This window comes from Gobius niger (assembly GCF_951799975.1).
Source record: "Gobius niger genome assembly, chromosome: 1".
Lineage (NCBI taxonomy): Eukaryota > Metazoa > Chordata > Actinopteri > Gobiiformes > Gobiidae > Gobius > Gobius niger.
The window spans coordinates 64,042,353-64,055,866 of record NC_136852.1 but is presented as its reverse complement, the minus strand read 5'-3'; the positions used below and the strand labels follow the sequence as shown (position 1 = coordinate 64,055,866).

The window sequence follows — 13,514 nt, the reverse complement described above, 5'->3', positions numbered from 1 at the left end:
GTTTTTTTTTTTAAATGGTGCGTAAACAGCTGGATGTTGCTCAGTTGTTTTTGGAGTACAGTGAAGAATGGTATTGTGTTTTCTCATGATTACAAGACACAATGCTGTAATGCTGGCGAACCGCAAGCTCCCAGCTGATTTGTGGCCACTCTGTGTCACGGGACTCACGGCGAACCAAGTGGAGGGGCCAAAATAAAGAGGAAAACGAAACTGCAATATCTGAGCTCGGATCTTGAGGGCACAACTCGGTTAACTATGGACAAAAAGCTAAGAATTAGAAAAAAATGGCATGGGCTGTTCATGATGATATGCAGTCAAACGTCTTGTTTTGTCTAATTTGTTCGTTGATATTGTGATGCTTACATGCAGAGGCGGTCAGTGACAAAGTAAATTTACTTATAGGGACTATACAGAGTTTAAAAATGTTGAATTTTTGGATGTTTGGATGCATTAACCCCTTAACCCCCGGTCGAAGCGATTCCCGTTTAACCCCTTAACCCCCGGTGGCGTTTGTGACTTGAGGTGACTTGCCGGCTAAAGCAAGACTTGACTTGAATTGACTTGACAAAAGCTATGACTTGACTTGCCTTGACTTGACCCCATGACCGATTGACTTGGACTTACTTGGGACTTGGACCTTCACGACTTGGACTTGACTCGAGACTTGCATTTAGTGACTTACTCCCACCTCTGGTGAAAACCTTCCAAACAACTGATCCTGGAGTGTCCTAGAGACCACTGTGATGGAACGTAAAGGTGCCATACATGGTCGAATACGCACAAATATACAGTGGGAGAAAAACGTATGTGAACTCTTTCTGAATTTCTCATGTGAATGTTTACCTGTTATGGCCAATAAAATATGACAACATGTAATTGTTTGGGTGGTATTAGTTTAACCAGACACTACTCTTGGGATTTTAATAAAGATCAGACCACATTTTATGACCGATATAGGCAGAAAAAAAAGAAATTCCAAAGGGTTTACATACTTTTTCCTCCCACTGTAAACTTTTTTTTTTTTCCGCATAAAATGTTGCATAATGCAGCTTTAAATACTGCACTTAAGTTTTTGAGGGTCTGTACTTTCCTCAAGTAGTGTTTTTGTTTAGAACTTTCTACTTTTACTCCATATAAAACCAGTTAACCAGGTAATTCAGGATTCAAACATGCAGTGAAATGCATGCGCGTATTTAGAATTTCAAATTTCAGTATTCTCTCTGGACCTGTATGTGTTTAAACATGCCTCGTGTACAAACTAATGCTTAAAAAGCACATATTACAAATCAAATCGCAATACTTATGTTTGGCCTTGAATGTCAACAGCTAGTTCCTCGAAGAGTTGGTGTAGGAATGTGAAATGTCAAATAGCATTATGTATCGTAACCGTCAATCTCAAAAGACCCATTGTCCTCATTTGATAATGACACCATTGTGCCATTTCTGAGCTTGAAATGAGCTGAAGGTGTTACATGATTCACCACACTGATCTTTTCCTCACTGAGCAGGAATGCACACTCAGTCCAGCCTCCGTCAGACTGTGTCCTTTTTGTTGAAGTCACATCAACTAGACCGGCGTGAACACTTGGCAGAGCAGGCCGGCGCTCACCCGTTTCCCAACTCATCAGACATGCTCTTTGTGCCGGTCACATGCGGCACATACACTTCCGAGCCGTGACGTCCTACACACATTTTGACTAGCGCTAAACCGAGGGCGTGCAGCGGTGCCAATCTGCTGCCACATCCTGTAATATCTTCTGAATTGAGCGTGGGGGGAGGCTGTCAAAGTCCGTCGATGCGCATCAAGCGAAGTGCTCGGACAGAAAATAAACACCTGGCATGGTTTATAAGGCGGGACAATGGTGCCCAATGAGGACAAGTACCCACTGGGCTAATAGGACTCATTTCCAGCTGCCAGTTCAGATTTCTGCGCTGATCTGTCATCCGCTGCTTGGCTTCAATACAGGGAGTGTGATGGCTAAATAAAGAGGAGACAGACTACGCTGAACATGGTAGTGATTACAGTGAGGAAATGTCACTAAATGTGAACTCGATTTACGCATAAACGCTTCACTGATGGGGAAAATTTGAGTTAGAGGTGTCAAAAAAATCAATCTGTGTCTATCGTGACACCAACCCTCCTAATTTGAGTGAAAGTAGTGGCTTTTTTCTCTGAAGAGAATGGTGTGTGGCTTACCCTGAATCTCTGTTTGCGACAGAAGTTGATGCAGTATTGGATGGTGAGCTTGTTGTTCGTCTCACTTGGACCAGACAGAGTTGGCGGGTCCCCACTGTCCTTGTAGCAGCCCAGGTTTCCAGGCACTGCACACAGAGAAAACACCATCAGTCAATATGTCATCAGACAAAGAAGAAAAAAAAGAACACTGACATTGATTGTCCCTTTGATACATTTACTTTAAAGGCATGAACTTCTCCAAGCAACTGTGACTAATCTGTGCAATGAATACTGTATACTTGCAGCATTTCACTCAAACATAGCTTTGATAGCTTTGTACCAAATAAACTAGCATGGTTGTCCACTGCCAGTCTGGCCATCGTTTTTTGGCCACTGGCATTTTACAAGAGAACCTCTGAACATTGGATTTCATATCTCCTTTTTTGTTTTCGGTAATTCGAAGTGTAGCTTGGCCCTGATTTGAATTGTGACATTATATTCTGAAGCACTAAAGCTTCCAAATAAAGTGGCCAGAATTAGACAGTGCGCTCTGCCATCATCCAGTTTAAGTTTAGGCAACATGAGAAGTTAATTTTCATTGTGCAGTAAGACGGCTTTGAAGTGCAGGCCTGGCTTATGAGTTTGTGCAAACATTGCCATGTCAGTCGGTATCCAACACACATGCTCTTACGAGAAACTGATGTCAGTCAAGTGACAGGCGGGCAAAAATATTTAAAGTATTGTTTGTATAAAGAACAGCCAGAATGAGACGAGTGGAGAGAGTGTGAGAGTGAGAGAGGTCATACAGAGAGTGAGGTAAGAGAACAGGGATTAGAAACACACTTTTTACCAACTTGAGTACAATTACATTTGGCAGATGAAGCTAGAAACACTTTATTTGGTACGTTGACAAACATTTTCAAACCCTTTCAAGTTACCACAGCTAATGTTTTACTCTACTACTACAAATAATCCTACTTATACTGGAAATGTTGTAATGTAAACAGGTAGTTACTAGCTATTACTGCAATTTACAGGCAGCAACCTCCCTCTCTTTTGTTTTTTTTTGCCTTTTTCTGCGAGCTGCATTTGTGGTTTTTGGGCTACTTATGTACATCTTTGTTGTGTTTTTGTGGAGTTTGGTGGATTTTTTTTTTACTGCAAATAGTCCATAATGGTCCTGAAGAAAGCAGCTTTTTAAAAGTAAACAAACAGCTAGCTTATGAGCTAAGCCCATTTGAGACCTACAAATTTCTTCTCCAAGAGCCCCCCACACCTGCAGCACAGTGGAGGCGTCACAAGAGGCGCTATAGGAAACAAAAAGGGACAAACAAGGAGGACAAGACTCGCAGCTGAGCCACACATGCCTTCTGTACCTACTATTGTTCTGGCTAATGGACGTTCACTGGAGAAGAGAACAGATTAAGTGCTAAGCTCTTCCCAGGAGATGGTAAAAGACTGTTGTGGAGCAGAGGGAGCTGCGCAGGAGGAAGAGGAAGGAGGAGGTGGAGGAGCTGACCAGTGCAGGACACCATGCTCTGAAACAGGGACAAACCCACCATTTCAGAGGATCAGAGGAGACGGAAAACAGCCAGGTTTCCTCCGGGTACTAAAGTTTCCCCGACCTCCAAAAACATGGTGGTGCTGTGGCTCAGGACTAACACCTGAACACTATTTCGATGACAAATAAAGCACTTACTTCCTACTAGACTGTACTACTTCGCAATATAAACAAAGTGAGAAATCTCTATTAAAGTGCTTGATGAATTTATCAAACACCCACACCACATCTATAAAAAAAACACTGGACCAAGGGACACAAATAATGATGCAATTAGGTATTATCACATTCACAGGGCAGAAAGACATACTGCATTCACACCACACAAACCAGCCTACCTGCCCAATCTATTGCATATTCATCAAATAGTCTAGCCTGGCTAACACCAGACTAAAATCACAAGTGATATTTAGTCTGGGGACCACCAATTCATTTTCTCGTAGGAGAGGTGTGGTTTACGATCGTCCATACTCGTTTATTGGGCGATACGAAAAAAAAAAAAAAAAGTCTCTTGCGTCTGCACGTAGCCACAGCCAATCGTATCATCGTATGAGATGACGTATGACGTACCCGCTGTAAACTTTTGAATATAAACTATTTAGAACAAGGTCTAAAGCTTGATCAAAAAATACCATCGTGTCTGCTGCTGTCATGTTGGATCCGTAAATAAACTTTTTTTTATTATTATCCGTAAATAAACTACAAGCTTCCATATATCGAATAGCGCGTCATCGTCTTGCCGTCCCTCCTCGCTCTGTGATTGGTTCCCAAATCCACCGGAGATGTCGGCTATGGTCCCCAGGCTGTTGTGCAGTTCGAAATAATTCGAGCGCACACAGCAGCATGGTGTTAGCCAGGTTACAAATAGTCTGCAATCTCTCAAAATCCTGCGCACTGATAAAACATTGCAATCCCCTTCAATTCAACATAATAGCTCGGGAAGTGCTAACAAAGCCAGTAGCGGTCCATAACCTGTTTTTTTTTTTTGTTTCAATGTGATTCACACTGGCTTCCTTCATTTACATAATCAGGAGGGGAATCACTTCTGACAAACACAAATAAATAAGTAATTTCCACAACAGGTTTGAGAAATCAACCTCAAAATAACCCAAATTTAAGGATCAGAAGTGGTTTCATCTACCTGCAGGGCGCAATGAGATGAGACAAGAGCAAACCTGGAATAAAAATAGCCAAGCTGTCGATGATGCTTTGAGGTTGAGAAATTCAAAAAGCACGCACCACTACAATATTCACTGTCTGATCAAAAAAGAATGTTGCCACAAAAAAACTATGTCAACATTTCACTTTGTTTACAGCGTCCATTTGCTCTAGCATTGTCTCAATAAACTTCTGCAATGTCAAAAGATCAAGGTTGTCCACTTTTTTTTGTCGGTCAGGCATTGTACCAAATAAGCATCTCACATTGTACATCATAATTGTGCAATACGACTTTATCTGAACATTATCTGAGTAAGAACGAGGTAAGACGATCTTGGTAAGAAAGTCTAAGAGGTTACTTAAGGTAGTTTGAATCAGGACAAATCATTATAAGTTGACATATGAGAGTGTAATAGACTCTATTGGATTGGTCCCCTGTAGCAGTGCAAACCAACATCATCCTCAAACTCCATCTCTCCTGAGCTTGTACTTGCTGTCAAGCGTGTCTCTCCAAACATTTGCATGTCGAAAGCTGCCAGCTCGGCTGATGACGGCTGAGTTCCCCCGATAAACAACTGGCACACGGTCGTAAACAACACGGTCCAACTATTTTGACAAACCCACCTGTAAAAAGTGCCAAAAGTAGAGATTGTGGATGCAAATGAGTCACTGTGGACCGAGTCAACCACCAACACGTAGAACAAATGTGTTTTTTGTTTGAGTCGGACACAAGAGCTGTTGAGAAAAAGATGTTTAAGATTCTTACAGTGCGCCACAGTTGGGAAATGTCAAGTATAAAAGAAAGTCAAAACCAAAGTGGGAAAGAGAAAAATCTTGGTTTGATCTATGCGCTGACCTGCAAGATTTCTGCCGTGATTTACAGCTATGCTAAACAGTATTTGACAGATGTCTCACCACCCAAAAGACAATGTCCTCAGAGTCCCTTAGTCATGCAATAAATCATGTCTAACTATCCCTTCAGACACAACCCACAGAATCTCATTACTGGATTTATGCGTTTGAATCACTGAAAGACCGCTAAAAGAACACAGGGGCCGTTAAAGCAGGATTAAACTGCAAGCATGGCAGTGAGAAAGGTCTAGGTACTGTGATGTATCGGTCTTAATAGGTTATATATATTATGTAATGTTCAGGCTTTTAAAGTTATAGGCCAACGTTTTTTAGTTGATGAGAAGCTGTCAGGTCTTTACACGTGCCCTCAGTCTCGTAAACAGAGCACAGACGGCGTTAGCATAATAGCCTCTCCTCCTCTTCTCTATGTGGCTAATCGGAGGTGAACTTAGAAGCAAACAAGCTCTTCCACGTTTTCCCTATTTAAATACGGTTACATGAGCCTTTACATGATCCAAGTATAGCTACACACAATTAAACCATGTTGATTTTCTAAGCGGATAAAAGGGGGGACTATATTACAAGGCGTAGGAATATCTTAGGAGCACTTCGACTTTACTGCGCGGACGTCATGTGCTCCTAGTGTTATTAAAATAGGGAAAACGTGGAAGAGCTGGGTTGCTTCTAATTTCCACCTTCGTAGGAGAGGAGGAGAGGCTATATGCTAACGCCGTCTGTGCTCTGTTCATATGACTGAGGGCATACATAAAGACCAGACAGCTACACATCAACTCGTCTAACCTAAGGTAAGAACATATCTCGGTATTCAACAACACTGGGCCTATTGCTGGGTTTCAGGTGACATCACAGCGTTCTAAAGGCCTATAATATTATATAGAGGTAAAATTATTATTTTTTTGGTGACAGATTTGGTCTTGTACAGACAGATCATGGACCCAGTGACTGATATTAATGATCATTTTTGTAATTCATACATTTTCTTTTTAGATACGACTTGTGAAAGTATAATGCTGTTAATAGGAAAAATTGGCTCCTGCCCCCCACGGGTACTGTGACATCATCACATTCCTTTAAAACTATTTTGGACACTTTTGCCTTTTTTTTTTGTAGTAAACTTGAAACAATGTGTTTAGATTTGAAATTGCCCCATAGGACATAAGATGCTCTAAAATGTAGTTCTACAACACCCTAGCACAGGAGTTACCAGCCTTTTTGGCTGGGACCCCAAAAATTGACACATAAACAACTCGGGACCCCCTTTGTATAAAGTTATTGCCTGTTATGCTACGTTAGGCCAGAAAAACAAAATCAAGTTTTCAAAGCTGCTGCTTTGAAAAGGGAAATGATTAAAAATGAAACTAAAAACAATAATAGCTAGCATTCTAATCAGAACTAATTTGCTGAAGATGTCAGTACATCAACTCACCCACTTTTGTGGGTTTGTCTACATCAGGGGTGTCCAAACTACGGCCCACTTTTAATTGACCCACAGCAAATTCTAAAAATATAATTAAAAAAAATAAAATATATATATATATATATATATATATATATATATATATATATATATATAGATATATATATAGATATATATAGATATATATAGATATATATACATCAAGGACAAGGCTCCGACAGATGACGTGCTCAGTGAATGTCTCAGACAATGGGGAACAGAAGATGAGGTGCTGGAGGTCCCGTCATGGGAGGACAAGCCCCTACACGGCATGTACCACCGAAACATAACTGAAGTGGCGGATATACAGAAATCCTACCAATGGCTAGACAGAGCCGGACTAAAGGACAGCACAGAGGCACTCATCATGGCTGCACAGGAGCAGGCCTTGAGCACCAGAGCAATAGAGGCCCAGATCTACCACACCAGACAAGACCCCATGTGTAGACTGTGCAAAGAGGCCAATGAGACAATCCAGCACATAACTGCAGGGTGTAAGATGCTGGCAGGGAAAGCTTACATGGAGCGCCATAACCAAGTGGCTGGTATAGTGTACAGGAACATCTGTGCAGAGTATGGGCTGGAAACCCCAAGGTCAAAGTGGGAAACACCTCCAAAGGTGGTCGAGAATGACCGAGCCAAGATCCTGTGGGACTTCCAGATACAGATGGACAAAATGGTAATGGCGAACCAAACGGACATTGTGGTGGTGGACAAAGAGCAGAGGAAAGCCGTTGTGATCGACATAGCAATACCAAGCGACTTCAACATCAGGAAAAAGGAACATGAGAAACTAGAGAAATACCAGGGGCTCAGAGAAGAGCTGGAGAAAACCTGGAGGGTGAAGGCATCAGTGGTGCCCGACGCCCGTGGTCGTTGGGGCACTCGGGGCAGTGACCCCCAAACTGGAGGAGTGGCTCCAGCAGATCCCAGGAAATACATCAGACATCTCGGTCCAGAAAAGTGCAGTTCTAGGAACAGCAAAGATACTGCGCAGAACCCTCAAGCTCCCAGGCCTCTGGTAGAGGACCCGAGCAGGAGGAAAAAAAGAGACCGCCCGCGGAGGGTGAGGAAGAGTTTTTATATATATATATATATATATATATATATATATATATATATATATATATATATATATATATATATACATATATATATATATTATTTGTTGCTTTAATTGAATATATATGAAATAAATGAAAATCCATTAATAGAAAGCTGTGATGAAGGCTTTTTTAAAATGTAATTTAAGCATATTCAATTAAAAAGCAATAGTGCTAATAATGCTATATAACAATAATGCTAAATTTAATACAACAGATGTGAAGTTATATATCTGACCTCTACTGAGTCAGATATACTGACAACTGAACCCACTTGTTTGTATAATTTTCTGTATGTAGCCCTCAGTGAAAAAAGTTTGTACACCCCTGGTCTACGTGTATCAGAGTCTGATCAGGTGTTCTGGTTGTAGAAGTCTGCAGGATCACTGAAAGATACATGAAAGAAACAAAACTCCATTCCATTTGTGGCTTTAATTAGAATATGTAATGTTACAACAAGGTGAAAAAGAGAGAATTTTGTGAAGCATAGACCATTTAAGAAGCCATAGTTACATTTAAAGGAGAGAAAGCATAGATAAACACCTGGTTGTGAATCGGCAAACCGCCGCGAGCAAAGCAGCCAGGTAGGACTTCAATGGTGCTTTGAATGGGTGTATGAGAAAATGCTACTGCAGGGCTCAACACCAGATTAAAGGCAGCTCAGCTTTTTTTTTTCTTTGAGCTTTGACAAGAAAATTGCAGACTACAGTCAATTTATCAGTCTTTTTTTGCTGTCCCGTTGGCTAGAGTGGATCACATCACAACACCATGACGCAGAGGTGGAGATGGTGAAGTTACAACGCAAGTCTCCAAAGTGCTTTCATGTGGTTGCTGGGCAAGTTGGAGAGATGGGAAAATGTACGTACAAGACAAAATGCCCAAATCTTTAATATATCTTGTATATTTAATCTATGTATTTTAAGTATTTCACCTTTACAGCGTTATAATGTGCTATGTACATTATGGTAAGACTGTGCATTTAAACTAATTTCAACCGAATTGTGATTAAACACCTTTTTTCTTTGCTTTTAACCAGGTTGTATAATTGCTTTCCCATCAAAAACATATCGGAGTTAAGTATTGTTTTTTCATACCATACATACTTACTTTCATGGTGAGCTTAACTGATACTAGTTAGCAACAGTTTTCATTGTTTTACCCTAATTGTTTGCATTGTGGGAGGACGCAGTCTTTCCCTGCTGGTTTTGGCGTTTAGTGGGGCGCACCTTGGACAACTGCCAATGAAGTGTGAAGCTAATTGACATATTTAGCTTGTTATAGATATATTAATTCCTTATGGGCCTTTCACACATACTGCTCACTATTAAGACTAAACGCAGGCTTGTGAAGTACAAGAAAAACCTTGCTTGCTTTAAAAACTGTTGATCGAGTTGGTATTTCATTAATGGGTACAAAAAAAACATGAAAATCAAACACTAACTTCAAAATGAAAAGATCCTAAATTATAAAGTCCACTGAAACTTCATCAAGCAATAACTAGTTTCTTTTCCTGAGTAAAGTTGAAGCGTGTTCATCTAAGTCAGGGGTCCTCAAACTACGGCCCACGGGCCAAATACAGCCCGCGATGACTTGACTTGTAGAGCACAAATCCCCGAAGTATGTCTCTAGCCCATTATTGTGCGGAGTAATGATTTTTTTTAACCAGTATACTCCTTCCAGCCACTAGGGGGCATCTTAAATAATAATAATAATAAAATAATTCCACACGTGTCCAGCAGGGGCACTGACACAAGAGATCAGGATATAAACAACACATTATAGCCACGTGGTAAATGAAGCTTACCACCCCAGAGTGTGGAGTGAATGAATAATGACTACAAATTTGTGACACAGGCTTGTAAAGCACAATGCAAGTGTAAGCAGTTATTACTTTGGTCACATTACGCAATGATGTTTTATTTGAAAAAATAGATGTAATACCTGTGGTATTTCAAATGAAAACAAAGTGTGGAGACTTGATTACTATTTTTGCAAACCACTACAGCTAAACAAATATGTGTCTGGAATCAAGTGTTGATCTTGTGGATATAGTAGTGGCTAGTAATCTCTACTTTACAATGAGGCCTGCTGCATTTTGGTCTGGGTCATACAATTCTATATTAAAGCCAATCCCAGCCCGGCCCAGTCAGGAACGATAATGTGGCCCACAGAGAAAAAAAGTTTGAAGACCCCTGATCTAAGTGATAGCAACTGATTGTTATTTAGCACGTGAAACAGCTCTTGTGAAAACACCACACGAACAACGTTACTGCAATATATTCCACAATAAAGACTCATTTTGTATTATTGTCAAATGGTTTCCTAATCTTCCTGGAAACATCTGCTCTACAGGTGCACCACGTGCAAATTTCTCCAATCTGCCATAAAAGTCGAAAAGCACACACAAACATGCTAAAAAGCCCGCCAGAGCCGCTGGAGAAATCTGGACTCTGGACAAGAAGTGTTCCAGTAAGTCAGCAGGAAGGGGCTCCCGCTAAGGTCTACAACTAGCAACACACTTATTAGCTTACCCACAATGCACCACAGGAGGCGGCGTGGTTATAACAGGTGATACCTTTGACGGAGCGGCAGACACAACAAGGGGGTGAAAAATGTCAGCGCAAAAAAGGATATCATAAACAAACATCAAAAACCTGCGGCAAGTTTTGGCAAGCGCATCTGGCACTGGCAGGCACTGCAGATGAGCCAGACACAAACATGTTATTAGGGAAACTCAATAACTCTTGCAAATTTCAGTGACATCCAGACAGTAAAGAGCAGACTAGAGAAGAGCAAATATAGGTTATACTGAGAGACAAGCTTTGATCATTTACAGTTGACATGATGCTAATATCAACACTGATAAACCGCATTGGTAGCTCCAGTAAACACTCTGGATGAACCAAGTCTACTACTTGTTGTGGAGCTGGTCATTTATTTTTCCACAATACCAACATACTAAAGTATTCTATTTCATAAGCTCAAGTCAAGGCTTAGTATATGCTTGTAAGTTGGCCATTGTTATGCACTTGTAGATACTGACAGCATTTCTGGAATTGCCCATATATGGTCATGTTTGAAAACAGTTAAGGGGGAAAACAATTTTGAGAAAAATCCAAACTTTCTCATATTATTCAAAAACTACTTTAACAAACGCTGAATTATGAATATAATTTTCTACTAAATAAAGATACAAAGACATGGGGAGGAGCAAAGTGGTTCAACATAAGTACATTTAAAAAACGGGGAATGCTAACATGATGCTACATGCTAGCATCGTGCTAATGCTAACGGCTAGTTAGCGCTTGCTATCACTGCCGTTTTTTCACTTCTACGGAACAATCTGCTGTGAGAAAATATCCATATGGGCCCGATTTACACTTGACTTTATTTGTATGTGATAAATAAGTTTATATTCCACCAGAAAATGCAAAAAAGAGTGGAAAATTGTGTTTCCCAAAAGATTCTATTTTCCCCCTCTGCGAGGCCACGCCCCCTTCTAAGACGAGTTGCCGTCTGTATCTATAAAGAAAAGCTCATTTATTTATGTGGTGACCTCTGAAAACAACTGTTCAAAGATGCATGCACTTTCATAAGATAGAAGTTTTAGTTACTCAAAAAAAGATAAGGTACTATTTCCAAGGTATTTCGGTAAAATTGTGTCCTTAAGAACAGTCTGCCCTTGTGCGTCTGCAACCTTACTAACAGTTGATTAGAAAACATCTGCTGAAGCCTGGATTTTTAGATGAAACCGCGTTTGTTGACAACACAGTGAAAAGAGGATATCAGACAGACGGCTTTTTGCAGCCAGACACTTTCAGAAATACCACCAGCACCAGCTCTTTCAATGGCTCGGATTCTGAATACATGAAAGGCTCATATCTCCGCTACTGAAAGCATGCCTGCTTCTATAATGAATGATTTTAGAGCAAGCGTTTTGTTTTCAATTGAAAAGCCACAGAACATAAGATCCAATGCTTGTTTCTTCAATCAGTGTTTTAGCTTTGGGATATTAAGACGTTTTTTTTTTTTTTTCGCACATCATCTGCCTTGAAATGCCTCGGTCACAATGGGGTATTTACCTCAACAGGCTTCACGCTGAAATGAAAGCAAGTTTTAAGTAGAGACAAGACAATCTCTGAGAGGCTTGTAAAAAAATATACAAGGGTCTTCAAAGAGAAAGAGAAGTGGAAAAAAGCTTAACTTCAATGATCCTTTAAGCATCACAAGTGCTTCATTAACATCCAATTACAGGTCGTTAGAGGCTCCACTTTAGCGCTGAGAGGCTAACATGGCGAGGTCAAAAGAGGAGACAGTTAAAGAGATATGTTCTTCAGGTGCTACAAGTCTGGGCTCCAGAGTGATGGAAAACACGTGCACTTTCACATGCTTCTGAACACATTGAGTGCATATGGGTACATGTTGTTAATACTGGTACTGCATACTGCGCTTGTGTCCTTCAGCAAGTAAATAACATAAATAACAGTACAACACAGTGCAGCATTGACACTGTCATTCCAAGCATAGCTACTTTGGAGTGACAACAACTTAGGTGTAGAGATGCACCTATCCAGCTTTTTTGCCTCCAACACCGATACCGAGGGTTTGAGTATCTGCCGATATCCGATATTTACCGATACCATGAGACATTTTTAAAAGTGGCTTTAAAAAAGTTCAAAAGTGAATGGTTCTCTTATCTCCATTGTGAGATCAATAAAGTCTTGTCATGGGATAGACTATTATCTATTAATATAAACAACTCACATAAAGTGACCTGATCATTACAACTTGTGCATTACAAATATATTATCAGTTATTCTTTAACAGCATTTCATAAACTAAAATGCAAGCACTTGGCCTCTCCAGCGTTGGCTGATGTTATTTAATTAGGGCTACTTTAGATATTTCATTCATAGTTTCTGACACAGCCTTGATTAGCTGCTGCTATCTTTGGCATGCTCCAGCTAGCTTTAGCATGCTCCAGCTAGCTTTAGCATACTCCAGCTAGCTTTAGCATGCTGTTGCAAAAAATAGAGGTTTAAACTTACTCAGCGAGTGAATTCTCCAGATTCTGAACTTCAAAATGACATAATATAGACAGCATGTCTATATTAACTTAGATTTAGGGAAAGTTGTGTTTTTAAAGCAGTGAGAGCCAAAACTGATATCGGTTCAGTATCAGATTTT

General features: G+C 40.4%; 1 protein-coding gene across 2 annotated transcripts in view; it reads right to left on the bottom strand.

Annotated features, from left to right (window-relative positions):
- kremen1 (kringle containing transmembrane protein 1) overlaps positions 1-13,514 on the bottom strand; it is a 73,826-nt gene that overhangs the window by 8,471 nt on the left and 51,841 nt on the right. For both annotated transcript variants that reach the window (XM_079571963.1, XM_079571964.1), the window contains exon 4: positions 2,198-2,322. In XM_079571963.1, the coding sequence (XP_079428089.1) occupies positions 2,198-2,322 (125 nt within the window). The remainder of the gene's footprint in view (positions 1-2,197; positions 2,323-13,514) is intronic.